Source organism: Bufo bufo, chromosome 4, assembly GCF_905171765.1.
Source record: "Bufo bufo chromosome 4, aBufBuf1.1, whole genome shotgun sequence".
NCBI classification, from domain to species: Eukaryota; Metazoa; Chordata; class Amphibia; order Anura; family Bufonidae; genus Bufo; species Bufo bufo.
Window position 1 is genome coordinate 333,075,902 of NC_053392.1, and position 17,027 is coordinate 333,092,928.

At 40.7% G+C, this 17,027-nt stretch overlaps 1 protein-coding gene across 3 annotated transcripts in view; it reads left to right on the forward strand.

Annotated features, from left to right (window-relative positions):
* Positions 1-17,027, forward strand: part of CRYBG1 (crystallin beta-gamma domain containing 1) — a 349,280-nt gene that overhangs the window by 321,587 nt on the left and 10,666 nt on the right. For all 3 annotated transcript variants that reach the window (XM_040428824.1, XM_040428823.1, XM_040428825.1), the window contains 11 exons: positions 652-791; positions 5,689-5,815; positions 6,345-6,380; positions 6,960-7,114; positions 8,416-8,542; positions 8,769-8,914; positions 10,411-10,537; positions 11,806-11,835; positions 14,428-14,540; positions 15,567-15,696; positions 16,079-16,218. In XM_040428824.1, the coding sequence (XP_040284758.1) occupies positions 652-791; positions 5,689-5,815; positions 6,345-6,380; positions 6,960-7,114; positions 8,416-8,542; positions 8,769-8,914; positions 10,411-10,537; positions 11,806-11,835; positions 14,428-14,540; positions 15,567-15,696; positions 16,079-16,218 (1,271 nt within the window). The remainder of the gene's footprint in view (positions 1-651; positions 792-5,688; positions 5,816-6,344; positions 6,381-6,959; positions 7,115-8,415; positions 8,543-8,768; positions 8,915-10,410; positions 10,538-11,805; positions 11,836-14,427; positions 14,541-15,566; positions 15,697-16,078; positions 16,219-17,027) is intronic.

A 17,027-nucleotide genomic window follows, 5' to 3' on the forward strand; every position in this document is an offset into this window, starting at 1 on the left:
ATGTGAGGGCAGGACTCACAGGCTTTTTCTATGAGCGTTATCAGCATTAAAACAGCTTTTTTACAAGAAAATAATAAATCATATAGAATACTATACATCCATGAGTTCAGCGTCTAGCCCTCTATCCCATGCTGTTGTCAGGTAGGGTAGCATGGAAGAACTCACAAAGCTGCTTTAGCTGTATGCTAATTTCAGGTTGTCAACCTGTCCTTTTTTATGTATAAGTATGTCTTTTCATTAAAACATTATTATATGCAGGCTTTATATTTAAAAGATAATATAATAAAGTGCTGGTTATAAATCCTGGTAAATATTCTCCAGCAGTAAATCCCCCGCCAAACAGGAGCTTGACTTAATTGTATGTTATTTTTATAATACAGTATATGGTTTGTAATTTTGTGTGTTTTAGAGCATTTGATAGCTGTAGATTCCCATTTGAATAATTACAGATTCCCAGAGTCCTACTTCTTGAAACAGCTCCTGACAGTTTATTGATACCTGGACGATGTGGTCAGATGTGAAGTCAGAACTAGTTTTACAATCCAATGTGGTATTCTGCACATACACACTTATTAGATCATGGTCACACTGAGCATTGTGTATTCTGTATGCTCAGTACAAGGAATGTAATCATCAGTTTTATCGTTTTAGGATTATAGTGTTTGCCGAATCGATCTGTTCACAGATCCAGATGGTCTTGGAGCTATGACTTCATATAATGATGACACAGAAGAAGTGCAGGTGTATGGGAGGCTGCAGAGGACCTGTTCCATTAAAGTGCATCACGGAGTGTAAGGATTGAAATCCAATCATACTCGTACATCTGATCATACCCTGATTGAGTGTCTGGGTTGGCCATTCCTGGAAAATGATTTTCTCCTCTATAGGCCTTATTCACACATCCATGTCCAGTCAGTGTTTCATTTGTGAATATGTCCTTTAAGGGTCAGTTTATGGTCAGGGTCTCCGTTTTTGCCCTCCATGTGGCATCTGTTTTTCATGTGCGCTGCTAGGCAATGGTCAGTGAAAAGAAAACCACTGACAGAACACTGAAGCTGTCCATGTCAGTGGTATGTGGTATTCACAGACCCATAGATTTCAATGGATGTGTTTAGGCGTATTCACACATCATTTCTCTTTGGACAGCACACATATCCGTTGATTTTAATGTATTTATTCACACATCTTTGTTTTTCCACTGATCCACAACAATGTAACTACTATTCACTACTTTAATTCATGTTGAAGACTAAAATAGCCCCCCCCCCTTCCCCATGGATGAATTGCTAACCGTTTTTTATGGACATAAAATGGACAGGTGAATAATTCCTTAAAGGGAGTCTGTCACCTCCATATGGCCGTATACAGTGCTTACATTGCCCTATAGCACACCTATATCAGAACAAATATTGGTAGAAAGGACGTTAAAAAGGAGCAAAAATAATAAATGATTTATTAGTGCTATAAGTGGAATGGGGTGAAAACCTACAATAATCATAGGACACTGAATCAAAACCGTCTACCCAGATTGTATAACCTAGTCATATATTAGCAGGGACCCTCACAACTATGGTGTGTTGGAGGACCACTAAGGTATAACAACCAGATAAACGGACTAATATGTGTAAAAATATATATATAAAACCACCGCACTATTAATCGGATATGGTACTCCGAGAGGTAGGGTGCTGCCTATAAATAATGATGTGTGCTGGTGGAATAATACAGGTGTGGTATAACCTCTGGGAGATGTATCTGTATTGAAATACCCAAAATTAATAAAGGAGATACCACACGCAGCATACATAGAAAAACTGACCAGTGACAAGTGTATCACTGGGCAGTACGGTTAGTGAGAGGAGCGGCAGTACGCTATGCCGTCTCTCCAACACTAGCCCCAATGTAGGTGCGTAGACAACACAAGTGAATGCTGCTGTCGATCAAGGTACATTCAACAATCAGCCCACCTGCATACACTGAACTACGGCTCTACGCGTTTCCGTGCAACTAGTTAGTGCACTTCATCAGGAGCCTGCGTAGCTACTACACCTTAACTGCCTAAACCGACACCCTAAACTCGGAATCGGCGTACTACATAGGGATGTTAGTAAGTAGCACCGAATCCTGGTGTGGGAGACGGTGTGCTGCTTTTTACAAACATAGCCTCGGCACTGTAATGGCACACCTATACATGAATGTAATGGTACATTTGTCTTTGTCTTTAGACTTGCAAAAGCTGGAAAAACGAACTTTGATTGATATGCAGAGGCTGGGGGCGGGGGAACAATGAAAAAAGGCAGGGCAGCCTGGGCACCAACACAGTGAACGCCGCCCCTGGGCACTTGCAAGTGCTCATTTGCATATTAATCAAAGTTCGGTTTTCCAGCTTCTGCAAGTCTAAAGAGAAAGACAAAGGTACCGTTACATTCATGTATAGGTGTGCTATAGGGCAATGTAAGCACTGTATATGGCCATATGGAGGTGACAGACTCCCTTTAACTGTATAATCTGTGGTGTTACTTTAAGCTACTTCTAAATATCATAACTGACATATAGAACATGACTACAGGGGTATCTAGGACTTGATGGCCATCAATATTATCAGCACCCCTGCCAATTAGCGGTTTTTAGGGGCTGCGGGGCTCTGGAGAGTGCCATATCCACTTCATTGTTAACCATTAACAGTGCTGCACTGTTAGTAATGGCTGAATGTGGTATTACAACTCAGTCACCTTGCCCTAAGTGTTAAAAATTTAGACTTCATGCAAATTTGCATGGGTTTTAGAAAACACCATAACAACATGCAGCAGAGGAACAATTAAACAATTATGCAGAATTGCTCCACCTTTTATTTTCATGTAGTTTAGGCCTAAAATTGTGTGGTCATTTCTCCACATACCTTTATAGTGCTTGATGCTCTAGTTTTCTGATAATTAGATCCAAATCCACTGCATAGACAGATTTAGAAGATACCATGTTGGGTGCCCACAGCTACCACTAGAGGGTGCTTGAGAGCTTCCTGTGTTACTGAGTTCAGAGCATAATGTTATACAGAAAGTTCCCTCTAGGTGGCATTTTGACAATGTACCAGGTGTCTACGTTCGGAAAGTATATGGGTATGGCAGTATAGTATGATTTTTTAAAGTTAAAATACAGGTTTTATTTGTGTTTGCCAAAATGTGTAAGGAAAATGAAAATCACTGAAAAATGACATCAAAACTACAAAAAACACATGTAAATACATTCTTTAGTCTTCCATGCGTCACTCATTTTGCCGGTTATATGCAGGCTTTATGCTATGCACCTGTTCACCTACAACCACAGTACACAACAGGTGCTCATATGTACAGGTAGCAATCAAATTGCATATATCCTGGTGCAACACCAACACTCCTTTTTAGCAAATATCAGAGACAATGTAAGGTTCATCTGTTTGCTTATTTTAAAGTTCATCTGTCATCAAGGCTAGTTCTTTTGGACAGAAAGCTGAAGTTTTTGAGGCAGTTTGTGATATCGTTTTTTAGCCCAAAATTTATTGGAAGTACGATATACAAGAGTACAGATAGGCTAGCGCTATAGGCACCTGAACTTCAGGAAAACAATTTTTTTTTTGTATTTTAGACAAAAATCATTTTAGGACATTTACAGTAGGTTTTAATAAACTTTATTTATAAGTTGAGGTACACTTTAAAGGGAATCTGTCACCTGCTTTTAGCATTTTAAGCTTTCAACATTGCCATGTTCAAAAAAGGACCTTATTTCCCGCAGTGGTCGTCTTACTTTATTTTGTTTTGTCATTTTGATAAAAAAGCTCTTTTTCTGATATGCTAATGAAGCTCCAAGGTGCCCAGAGGAGCGTTTTTTTCCCCCTCTGGAGCCCAGTAACGCCCCCCTGCAGTGCCCAGCCCGCCTTAATTTGAAGCCCAAGAACGCCTCCTGATCCTGAAATAACCTCCCACAGCCCCGGCAAACGGTTCCACCCTGTCGCCACGTCATCTTCTACCTTCAAGAAATGCCCCGTTCTTCTTCCTGTCGGCCGCCAGAAATCTCACGCAGGCTGCGCAATCATCAAGCTCCTGAGGGCAACAGCCTCAAAAGTCTCACTGGGCATGCGCCGAGCCCAGTGACGTAAGCTCAGCGCTGTTGTCTCAGGAGCTTGATGATCGTGCAGGCCGCAGGCGGTACTGCGCCTGCGCGAGATTTCTGGTGGCCGACAGGAAGAAGAGCGGGGCATTTCTTGAAGGTAGAAGATGACGTGGCGACGGGGCTGTGGGAGGTTATTTCAGGATCAGGAGGCGTTCTTGGGCTTCAAATTAAGGCGGGCTGGGCACTGCAGGGGGGCGTTACTGGGCTCCAGAGAGTGAAAAAAACGCCCCCATGGGCACCTTGGAGCTTAGTTAGCATATCAGAAAAAGAGCTTTTTTATCAAAATGACAAAACAAAATAAAGTAAGAAGACCACTGCAGGAAATAAGGTACTTTATTGAACATGGCAATGTTGAAAGCTTAAAATGCTAAAAGCAGGTGACAAATTCCCTTTAACTTGCACTGCAAGAAAAGCTTAACCGGACATTGGCGCTATAATTTCTACATGTTGAAATACAGATGTAGGAAGCATTTACGCTGTGAAAAATTATAGGAACCGTGCCTGGTGAGATGTTTGCTCCAAACTTTAGCTTTTTTTAATATGTGAAATGTGTTCGCTTGCACATTCCCCTGCACGGATCACACAGTGTATGGTGTTTCACATGGCTTTGTAGTATGGGTGTGAGCGTACACGTTATTATATGGTATTGTCTCCTATGTTTTATTGTCGGCACATCTACTGTTCCTTCCTTGTCACTTAAGTAGAGAAAATGGCAGCTCGAAACAAGGATTATTTGCATGATATTTTCAACAAAAATGCACAGCTGTTTATAGCCCATAGGCTGCCACTAGAGGGCAGAAGTACAGTACTGCTATAAGGTATAAACATCCCTCATACTGATTTCTGTCAGTATGCACAGATCTGTTCCAGTCATTATTAATCTGAAGGCTGATGCATAGCTCAGAGAGGAAATACAGGTGAAACTCGAAAAATTTTAATATTGTGCAAAGTTCATTTATTTCAGTTATGCATCTTAAAAGGTGAAAACTAACATATGACATAGACTCATTACATGCAAAGTGAGATATTTCAAGCCTTTACTTGTTATAATTTGGATGATTATGGCTTACAGCTTATGAAACCCCAAAGTCACAATTTTGAGGTACCCTTTGCTCAGGGGTATGGATTAGTTAGCGGACTAGAGTGTGACACTTTGAGCCTAGAATATTAAACCTTTTCACAAAATTCTAATTTTAAGCTGCATTAATGCGATTCCTTTTAATTTGCATTACTGAAATAAAATGACTTTTGCACGATATTCTAATTTTTCGAGCATATAAATAATATGGCCTACATAAATATGCCAAGGAACTAAATAAATAAATTCCTGGCATAAGAATTAATAGTAATTGGAATTTTCTGGTGGAAGTAGGATCTCCCTTCTTTTAGGGTCTGAGTATTTTCACTGGTAAAAAAGACAGCTTTACACTAAGCATGCTTTATGCGATGGACCTGGTTTGGCTTTCTGTGTGTAATCCTGATTTAAACTGTATGTAATATTGGTCTACTGAATTAACATAGTATACGTTTTTTTTGTTCCAGGTGGCTTATTTATGAGGAATCTGGGTTCCAGGGGGTACCATTCATTTTGGAGCCAGCAGAATATCCTGATCTGTCCTTTTTAAACATCCAGGAAGCATATATTGGCTCAATGAGGCCTTTGAAAATGGTAAGACTGTTTGATATAGCAAAGCATCAGTAATACTGCAGAAACACCAGTAGTGAATGGGCTAATTTGATATTATAACTGAGAAAGGCTAGTTTAAAGGTCCTAATACCAGGAAATATCTTAGATTTGCATGTTGGATTAGTAGTCCAAACATTGTGGTATACCTATTGACTCACTTCTTTGTGGCCTTGTATGTTCAGAAAACATTCTGTACATATGGGTTTATACATTTGTGTTGCTTCTTACTGGTTAGTTCTTGCTACCATGAAAGGAACAGCCACAGTGGTGCCTCTCACCTATTCACAGTACTCAGTTCCACTACTTTCATAAAGATGCTACATTTCAACAGCCAGAATTAGAGGGGTATTCTGTTCTCATCAGAATATCTGTTTTATGCAATGGCCAGGGTGGCCTGAGCTATGGAAATAAGCCAGCAAGGCTACAATAAATTTGTCTTCCATTGTGCTGATCTATGTCTTCATGCTTTTTACATTTAAATGTATTGAAAACATTTCTCATCTCCTTACAGGGAAGCCGCAAGGTTGAAATTCCCTATGAACCCAAGGTAAGACCATTACAGACTATGTCAGTGGTCAGCAATCTCCGGCACTCCAGTTGCCATGGTTCTTTCCTTTCTATGGGAGTTCCATGTTACTGATCCCTAGACTATATATACTAGATCATATATACATATATCTTTTTTTATTTTTATGAATGGAACAAAAGTATGCAGGGACAAACCTGAGGGGTGGGGAAATTCCTACTATGTGAAAACCCCCAGAGTTGTTTCAGAGAAACCAAGTGATAAAAGCCTTACTACTGCTACTGGGGGTAACAGACTGCATATGGATTTATTGTGGAGTGCAATAAGGAGCTGTATGAATCTCTATACAGTGAGTTCCACCTAGTTGTTGCTGCAAACAGGATTTTTATTGTCTAACTATAGTATATTTGCTGTGTGAATTGGGATTTGGCATTTTGCATCATAAAACAGAGCTCTAGCTTCCTATAAAGGATTTTGGACCAATTTAAATGAAAAAGAATTAGATTGTATGTATATGTTCCTGCTCTTAACAACCTCTATTGACCCCTCCACTGTCCCTTTTAAAGTAATGTCTAAGGTGTAATTGTATGCCTTTTACAGATAGTTATTTTTGAGAAGCCCATGTGTGAAGGCAGGCAGGTGGAGCTGGACAAGGAAATGTTGACACTTCAAAATCTCGAAATACTAGAAGGAACTGGAGAAGAGCAAGAAATGACGTTTGATACTGTTGGGTCAATGAGAGTTCTCAGTGGGTTGTGAGTATTATTATACTTTAGTATAATTTTTGTGAACAGTTTTCCTTGTTTTATATGCCCTTATGTGACATTAAAATGTACTTAAAGACTATGTACACCTCAGGAGGCAATTTTTGTTTATAATTGCATTTTACTCGTTTTGGCTAAAATTCATATTTTCAATTGGCCTCTATTAAAAATATTGAGCTCTTCTGTCACAAAGGGTTAACTGTTTTTCTAACTGTGTGACTGGTAAGTTCACTTTATGCTGGTAAGCTAATAACCCTTATCTCTAAATTACTACGAGGTCATAAAGACTTATTTAAGCCACATTCTTATCAGTAAGATAGGAACTGAGCTGTAATAAGTGTTTATAAGGTCAGAGAGCAGAGATAAGGAGCCTGTGATGGAGCAGAGAGAGCATCTCCGCTCTGTACAGAGAAAAAGACTCCATATTTTTAATAAAGACCAATTGAAAAATGTTTTTTAGCTCAAAATAAGTACAATGCAATAATAAAAAAATTGCCCCAAAGGTGTACATAGCATTTAAGCTTCTTTCATGTTATGAACACTAAGGTGTACATAGCATTGAGGCTTCTTTCATGTTATGACCACTAATCACTTGTGGGTAATCTCATTAGTTCTATACACTTTCTAGGGCATAGTTATATACATTTTCTTGGAAAGAGCAGATGTTACCTTTGTGGTAGAACTGAAGGTAGAAGTCCAAAGTTAGGCTACTTTCACACCAGCGTTTTAGTTTTCCGGTATTGAGATCCGTCATAGGGGCTCAATACAGGGAAAAAAAACTCAGTTTCGTCCCCATTCATTGTCAATTGGGACAAAACGGAACAGAACGGAATGCTCCAAAATGCATTCCGTTCCGTTTAGTTGCGTTCTCATACCGGAGAGCAAACCGCAACATGTTGTAGTTTGATTTGCGTCCTGGGATGCGGAGCAAGATAGATCCGGCATGACCCCCAATGCAAGTCAATGGGGACTGATCCGTTTTCTCTACCACAATCTGCCACAATAGAAAATGGATCCGTCCTCCATTGACTTTCAATGGAGTTCATGACGGATCCGTCTTGGCAATGTTAAATATAATACAACAGGATCCGTTCATAACGGAAGCAGATGGTTGTATTATCAGTAACGGAAGCGTTTTTGCTGAACCCTACCGGATCCAGTAAAAACGCTAGTGTGAAAGTAGCCTCAGAGGGTTCACAGCAGCTTGTCCCAACAAAAGTAACACAATACAATATAAAATTCCGTAGATATGTGAATTGGTAATATTTTCTATATAATGTTGTATGTTGTAGGTGGGTTGGTTATGAGAACCCTAGCTATGAAGGTCACCAATATTTGCTTGAAGAAGGTGATTATGATGACTGGAGTCAATGGGGTGGCTGCAATGGACTTTTACAATCTTTACGTCCCATTTTATCTGTAAGTGTTTTATTGTCATAACCTGACAAGTCTGAAAATGTCTATACTATACTATACGTGAGGCTAAAGAACATAATTGATTTTCTTAGGCTTGTTTATTATCTATGTGACCTGTTCAGATTAGAAAACCTTTGTACCTGTACATGACATGGTACAGTTCATCTATATTGCTGGATGTGAGCATATGAATACATGTTTATTAAGCTTACCTACTGATTCTTCACAGGACTTTTCCACGCCACATATGGTAATGTATAGTGAAAAAGACTTTGACGAAAAGGCATCAAATATCAATGTGTTGGGTATAATATCAAACATGGAGGAGACAGGTTTTGGAGTGAAGATTCAATCCATTAATGTGTTAAGTGGAGTGTAAGTGTCCCTTTTATCTGTGTTTGCTTGTATTTATTCTTGTTATACATTTTGTCACACTTTTTTCTTGGAATGTAAAATGTTTGAAACTAGGTATATGTTAAACAATGTCATGTGTTTCCAAAGCTTTCACTGGGCGAAATAACGGTACTGGAGGTGAAAGGGCTAAAATCTGATTAAGTGCAGAGATCTTCCGTTTTCAGTCACAACTCTTTGGCTAAACTATCTATTCAGCCTACCGAATAGATCTGAATCTGCAGTCCTAAGACACTCCTGGCATGAAAGCTTGTTGTACCATGCTCAAACATGACCGTCACAACAATCTAAATGCCAGAGATTTCCAAAAGGTGTATCTCCTGACAAGCAGCTGCAAAGTAGAAATAAATCATACTAAACCAGTTAGATCTATTATTTTACATGCCAGTAACTGGGATATGTTTATACTAGTTCAACAGAGGTTTAGCTTTCCAAGTAACATTGTGAATAGCTAAAAATATTCCATTTGGACTCCATTTTTCCTGTTGGTTATGCTGCATTTCAAGCATCTGCTCAGAAATGATCATACTAGTCAGGAGGAAGTATTTGTTCATGGAAATCTTTACCCACTGTTATTTTAGCCATTTTCCAATATACAAGGATATAGAAAAAACTTATTTGAATTGGAAATGTTGAGGAGGACAACAGATATCTCGTTAGGCTAAAATCACACGTCTGTTTTCAATGGACTTTTTTTTCCACTGATACCTTTCTGAGAAACGTACGTTAAAAACAGCCCCCTTAAATTGTATGCAGTCTATCAATCTGCGAAAACGGACAAAATAGAACGTTCTATTTTTTGACATCTGTTCGTTCATTGCCCTTCTAAAAAGGGCCCTTGTAAACAACCTCATAGACTACCATTGCTCTTAAAAGAGATAAAAAAAATGCCCATCACAAATCTGCTTTCATCAAACGTCTGTTTGTTGTGTGAATGTAACCTTAGGGTAGTTGCACACTATCGTTTAGGATCCGGCAGGCTGTTCCGGCAGGAAACAGCCTGCTGGATCTCTCTGCATTACTGCATTTCCAGAAGCTTGAGTAAACTATAATGGAGACCGGCGGAGATCCGGCAAATATACTGAGAATCGACCAGAAGAAAATCACTGTCGGATCCTAAACGCGCAGGGTGCTGCTGCTTGGGTCCAAGTGTAAAGCTGGCCACTCACCTGCATGTCATTGCACTGGACTGGCTACCTGCCCAGAATATTCTCAACGCCAGTCTTAATACAAGTGTGGTGTTTTTATTCATTTTAGGTGCCACTTTCATAAGAAACAATTATTTACAACACATAATAATTCTCTATAATAGGTATGCTGTCAGATATATGTGGGTTATTGTATTTTTATTTAATAATAAAGTAATGAATGTATGTTATATGGGACTTGGACTTCTATAGTAAGAAATATGTGTTTGCTGGAGAGTGCTAACAAACATTTTTGTCATTGTCGCACAATAGGTGGGTGGCCTATGAAAGCCCTGACTTTACTGGGGCGCAGTACATCCTGGAGAAAGGAATGTATGCAAACTTCAGTGACTGGGGAGCCAAGAACGGCAAGATTTCCTCACTGCAGCCAATAAACATGGTCAGTTCATTGCTTAAAGCACATTACACAAAATCTAATGCCCATTGTTGTATCACCCATTTCAGGGCAGATTAAGAAATAGCAACCCAGTCTTCTTATGTTCAGTTTTCATTGGTATCTTTATATAATCATTTGAAAGAAAATGATTAGTGTTTGCCCTTCCCTCACATGGCACTCTGCCCAGGCAAGGAGAAGTTTGAATTTGGCACTCTGGTGCAAAAGAAGCTGGAAAAATATTTAGTAATAACTAAATGAAAGATTAACATATATAATTGTTTCATTATGGAAACTCGACACATATATTGCCCTAAGTTTTTACTTGCTGTCTTTGAAGTCACAGAGAAATTGCATAAAATTGTTGGCAGCGTTTGTTTTTATTCTTCTTATGCAATACTATATAGGGCAATGAACATACTTATGAATATCAGTGTATCCCAAGGCAGTGTGCCTGTATATAGTGTTAGTATAGTGTGCACAATATTCATCAGTGTGGCATATGCTCAGCAAGTGTTAGAAAAAGTGGTAGGAGGTTCGATAAATATGTTGTTCAGATGAAAAAGAAGACTGACACAATTGCTTTGATAAGTGCACTCCAATGTGTATTTGACCATTTTTATTCCCAGCTTGTGAGATCAGGAAAGCCTTTTCCAAAGATTGCTTGCCAAAGGTTTTCCTGATCTCATGGGATGTGATATGGTGCTTTCTTTGGTATTAAACATACAAACAAAAAACTAGCTGCAAAATTTGTAATACATGATGAAAAACATATTACTAACTTGACTAATCCTCTGCCACTCCAGTGCCAAAGCATGGGTGATTGCCCACGGTCTTTGCTTACTTACCAGCAGTGATGAAATGGCACTGCTGATGATACTAGTAAGTGCATCACATCATGTCCGCTGACATGTGAGCAAAGACCAGTGGGGGACCTCTAGAGCATCGGCATTGGAGTTGTAAGGAAATGAACAGGTAAGAAATGTTATTTTTCTTTATTTTGTTCCACATTCTGCTGCCAGTTTTATGTTTTTTTAACTCTGTCCTAGTGGTTCTTACAATACAGCAAATAATTCCCATTAAGTAGTCGATAACTGCTTTGGATGGGCCAAAATGTGTCCTGCTATATGTGCTTTATTGAATTTGAATAATATTAGGGGTGGTTACAACCTTATTGTTTCTTGCACTCAGGCAGACGTGCAGCCTATAAATGACTGTTTTTGTTACACCATTATTCCACTTATATACGCAATGTTTTTCTTACTTTCAAACAGGAATCCATCGAAAATGCAGGACATTTTAGGGTATGTATATATATATATATATATATATACGTATATATTGTTATACACACATAGGGAGAGATTTATCAAACTGGTCTAAAGTAGAACTGGCTTAGTTGCCCATAGCAACCAATCAGATTCCACCTTTCATTTTTCACAGCTCCTTTGTTTAAGAAAATTACTAATGTTACAAATCAGATTTTGCATCCTTACTTTGATGAATTATTCAAATGCAGAATGTTGTGATTTGGCTATAAAGTGAAATATGGATATTTCTTTAATTCACTCAACACCAAAACATACAGTACGGGAGGATCTTGGGTGCATAGTCTAGTATATTGATCCATTAACGTTGACCCCTTGCCATTTTGAGATGTCCATTATATGTTGACTTTCAGGGAATACCTAATAGGTATTAGACTTTGTTTGCACGTCTCAGTAGATATTTCACATCTGCAGTTAAGGCCTCATGCACACGACCGTTGTGTGCATCCGTGGGCGTTGTGCCGTTTTCAGTTTTTTTTCGCGGACCCATTGACTTTCAATGGGTCCGTGGAAAAATCGGAAAATGCACTGCTGTTTTGCAGCCGCATCCGTGATCCGTGTTTCCTGTCCGTCCAAAAGATATGACCTGTCCTATTTTTTTGACGGACAACGGTTCACGGACCCATTCAAGTCAATGGGTCCGTTAAAGAATACGGATGCACACAAGATTGGCATCCGCGTCCGTGATCCGTGGCCGTAGGTTACTTTCATACAGACGGATCTTCGTGAAAACTAATATCCGACAGTATAATCTAACACAGAGGCGTTCCCATAGTGATGGGGACGCTTCTAGTTAGAATATACTACGAACTGTGTACATGACTGCCCCCTGCTGCCTGGCAGCACCCGATCTCTTACAGGGGGCTGTGATCCGCACAATTAACCCCTCAGGTGCTGCACCCGAGGGGTTAATTGTGCATATCATAGCCCCCTATAAGAGATCAGGGGCTGGCCCCCCTGCCCCCCCCTATTGTAATATCATTGGTGGCCAGCGTGCGGCCCCCCCCCCCCCCCCCCCTCTATTGTAATATCATTGGTGGCCAGTGTGCGGCCCCCCCTCTATTGTATTAATATCATTGGTGGCCAGTGTGCGGCCTCCCCTCCACCCCCGATCATTGGTGGCAGCGGAGAGTTCCGATCGGAGTCCCAGTTTAATCGCTGGGGCTCCGATCGGTAACCATGGTAACCAGGACGCTACTGCAGGCCTGGTTGCCATGGTTACTTAGCAATATTACAATATTAGAAGCATCATACTTACCTGCTGCGCTGTCTGTGACCGGCCAGGAGCTCCTCCTACTGGTAAGTGACAGATCATTAAGCAATGCGCCGCACAGACCTGTCACTTACCAGTAGGAGGAGCTCCCGGCCGGTCACAGACAGCGCAGCAGGTAAGTATGATGCTTCTAATATTGTAATATTGCTAAGTAACCATGGCAAACAGGCCTGCAGTAGCGTCCTGGTTGCCATGGTTACCGATCGGAGCCCCAGTTAAACTGGGACTCCGATCGGAACTCTCCGCTGCCACCAATGATCGGGCGGGGGGGGGGGGGGGGGGGGGGGGCGCACACTGGCCACCAATGATATTACAATAGGAAGGGGGGTGGCACCTGAAGGGTTAATTGTGCTGATCACAGCCCCTGTAAAAGATCGGGTGCTGCCAGGCAGCAGGGGGCAGTCATGTACACAGTTCGTAGTATATTCTAACTAGAAGCGTCCCCGTCACTATGGGAACGCCTCTGTGTTAGAATATACTGTCGGATCTGAGTTTCACGATGTAACTCAAATCCGATGGTATATTCTAACATAGAGGCGTTCCCATGGTGATGGGGACACTTCAAGTTAAAATATACCATCTGATTGGAGAAAACTCTGATCCTATGGTATATTAACTCCTGACTTTACATTGAAAGTCAATGGGGACGGATCCGTTTGAAATTGCACCATATTGTGTCAACGTCAAACGGATCCGTCCCCATTGACTTGCATTGTAATTCAGGACGGATCCGTTGGGCTCCGTACGGCCAGGCGGACACCAAAACGACATTTTTTTCATGTCCGTGGATCCTCCAAAAATCAAGGAAGACCCACGGACGAAAAAACGGTCACGGATCACGGACCAACGGAACCCCGTTTTGCGGACCGTGAAAAAATACGGTCGTGTGCATGAGGCCTTAGACTGTTTCCCTGATGTACCCAAGTATTTGTTGTGGGTATGTCAAGCTGACAAAACATCAGTCTGCGTTTTAAAGTCAGCAGCATTTTAAACATCCTTACTTTTATGTGCATAATGTGCTGTGGTAACTATTTCATGATTGTAAGCATCCTGCTGTTTCTCCTCTGGCACAGCATAGTGCCATAAGCTTATGTATTGGTATGTGAAATAACAGATAAATCATGCCATTAATACAAAGCATGCATATTGGCCTTTCTTACTGAAAGGTTAGTGCAGGGATGAGATTCTACTTGTGTATAATGTTACTGTATGTGCCTTACAGTCCTTCTCAGGTTTTGTATTGTATATCATCATTAGTTAAACATTTTCTTCTGAAATATTTGTCTCCCTTTAAGGTCGAGCTGTTTTCAGAGGCAGATTTCAAAGGTCAAAGCCAATTATTAGAGGAGGATTTAAGTATCATCGAGGAGTCCTTTAAAGTAAAGTCATGCAAGGTTACTTCTGGCAGGTAAGATTTGGACTTGATATTTTATCACCGTCACTCGTATTATGGATGCAGACCCATTCACTTGAATGGGTCTGCAATCCGGAAGGTGCAGTTTGGAACAGAGGCACGAATGGGAAGCCCACGAAAGCACTATGGAGTGCATCCATGGGTTTTCTGTCCATGCCTCCGCATCGCAAAAAAGTAGTGCATGCACTATTTTTTGCGGTGCGGACCCTCGGATGTGGATCACCAACCCCATTGAAGTCAATGGGTCTGCAAACGGCGGGCACACGGTCTGTGCCCGTGCATTGCGGACCACAATTTGCGGTCTGCAGCACAGGCTTGGCCAGCATACTGTCGTGTGCATGACCCCTTACTTCCCCCACCCTGGATTCTGGGCTTCCCTGACACATCATATGACATGATCTGAGTTTCCTTCCTGGAGGTGGGACTTATATATGACTCATATATGAAACCATGTGGGATGCCCAGTGAGCACTGATGCCATATGCAGATGGACCCCTGGCGATTCATACTGCTGCAAGTGGCCTGCAAGTAAACCCCTGTTATAGGAACTGACAGATCTCCTTAGTGCAAGGGATAGACTCTGGGTCGCCCTTATCAGGACGGTTACTAAACTGCATGACACAACAGGCAGATGAGCCGTCTGAGGAAGTAACAGGGACAGTATTTCCCACCTTCTTGGATGCAGCAAAAGGGATAACAGGCTCCTAGAATATGGTTGTGGGAGAGATCTTAAGGAACTGGTTAGACTGCTCTTTTGTTTAATTTACCTTAATCCATTACCTATGTACTTGGATACTATTGAGGTTATTGACCTATTGCAGTGCTTCAGCGCCACCCATTTAGTTCTGTCAGCATCCTTTGTCCTTCTAATATATGCTTTATTGATGATTGTTAATTTTGCACTGGTTTATTAAGTTTTCATATAGTATTTGTATTTTTTGGATTAAAATATATATTTTATAAATGATATTGGCATTTCTGTCTGTCTTGATATTAATTTTAAATGCTGTCGGCTTCCAGGTGGACTGCATATGACCAGGCTGATTTCTCAGGGAATCTATGGGTATTAGAAGAAGGACGGTACCCTAATTTATGTGCTATGGGATGTCCACATGACACAGTTATTAGATCTATGAAGACTATAAATTATGTAAGTGCTTTACCTGATGATTAAATATAAAACATGACTATGAGCAGGTATTTTATAAAGGCTGAGTAACTTGTCATAGTGCAGAGGTTTTTTACCTCAAAGGGGTTTCCAATGCTTCACAAGTGATGGCCTACCCTCAGGATAGGCCATCAATATCTGATTTGCAGGGGTCCCCCACCCTCGCCGATCTGCTGTACTGCTTCAGCTGCAGTGCTACTCGGTGCACAGTGGAAGGACCTGTGTCGTTCCGGTGCTGGAGCTACTGCAGAGCGGACCCCTGCATAGGCCATCACTTGTAAAGAGACAACCCCTTTAAGATCTTCTGGCTGGTTTTCTAAGAATTATTTATAATGGCTGATGGAACGGTTCTGTTTTCTTATAGGAGTTTTCAGACCCCAGTCTAGTACTTTATGGAAAAGAGAACTGCAGAGGAAGAAGAGTGAAACTTAACAAAGAAACAACTGATTTACAGGCAATGGGCTACTCTCCAGATTTACGGTCTCTTGAGGTTCTAGGTGGCATGTAAGTTACATTTCTTTCCTTGTCTTTGTTATTGGTCACCTTTCTCTGAACTGTTTCACTGAGGGAATTCTTGGCAAACTGTTTCCAGCCACGGGGAATACCTCAACAGTTAAAAAGTGAAATCCACACACAGAGCAGCATTGCTTATTACTGCTGTCATTATAAAAATATGTCTGGAAAGATTTTTAAAGAATAACATATCTATACATGCTAACTAGGGATGAGTGAATCGTCTTCGGATAAAACATCTGAAGTTGATTCCATAAAACTTAATTTGAATACTGTATGGAGCGAGCGCTCTGTACAGTATTAGAATGTATTGGCTCAGATGAGGCGAAGTTATTACTTCGCGAAGTCTTGGAACTGAATCAAATCTGAGTTTGGGAAAAGGTTTTCAACAGTAGAAATAAATTTTTGAAGTTATTAACCGAAGTCTCGCGAGATTTCGCAAAGTAATAACTTCGGCTCATATGAGCCAATACATTCTAATACTGCACGCTTGCTCCGTACAGTATTCAGACAAAGTTTTATACGAATCGACTTCGGATGTTTCATCCGAAGTCGATTCGCTCATCCCTAATGCTAATAAACCCCCAATACACATACATGTTCAGTTCAGCTGAGCATGTATGTGATTTCAATTAGGAGAGAGGAGAAAGCTGCTGCCTGACACCTCTGGCAGTGGCTTATCTCCCAAGAGAATAAAAGTTTATGGCAGTGAAATTCTGTGTGCCCAATCCTTTACTCCTCCAACATAATTTGTCAGGGAAGATTCGGGAACTCACTGCACACATTCGATTACCAGCCGG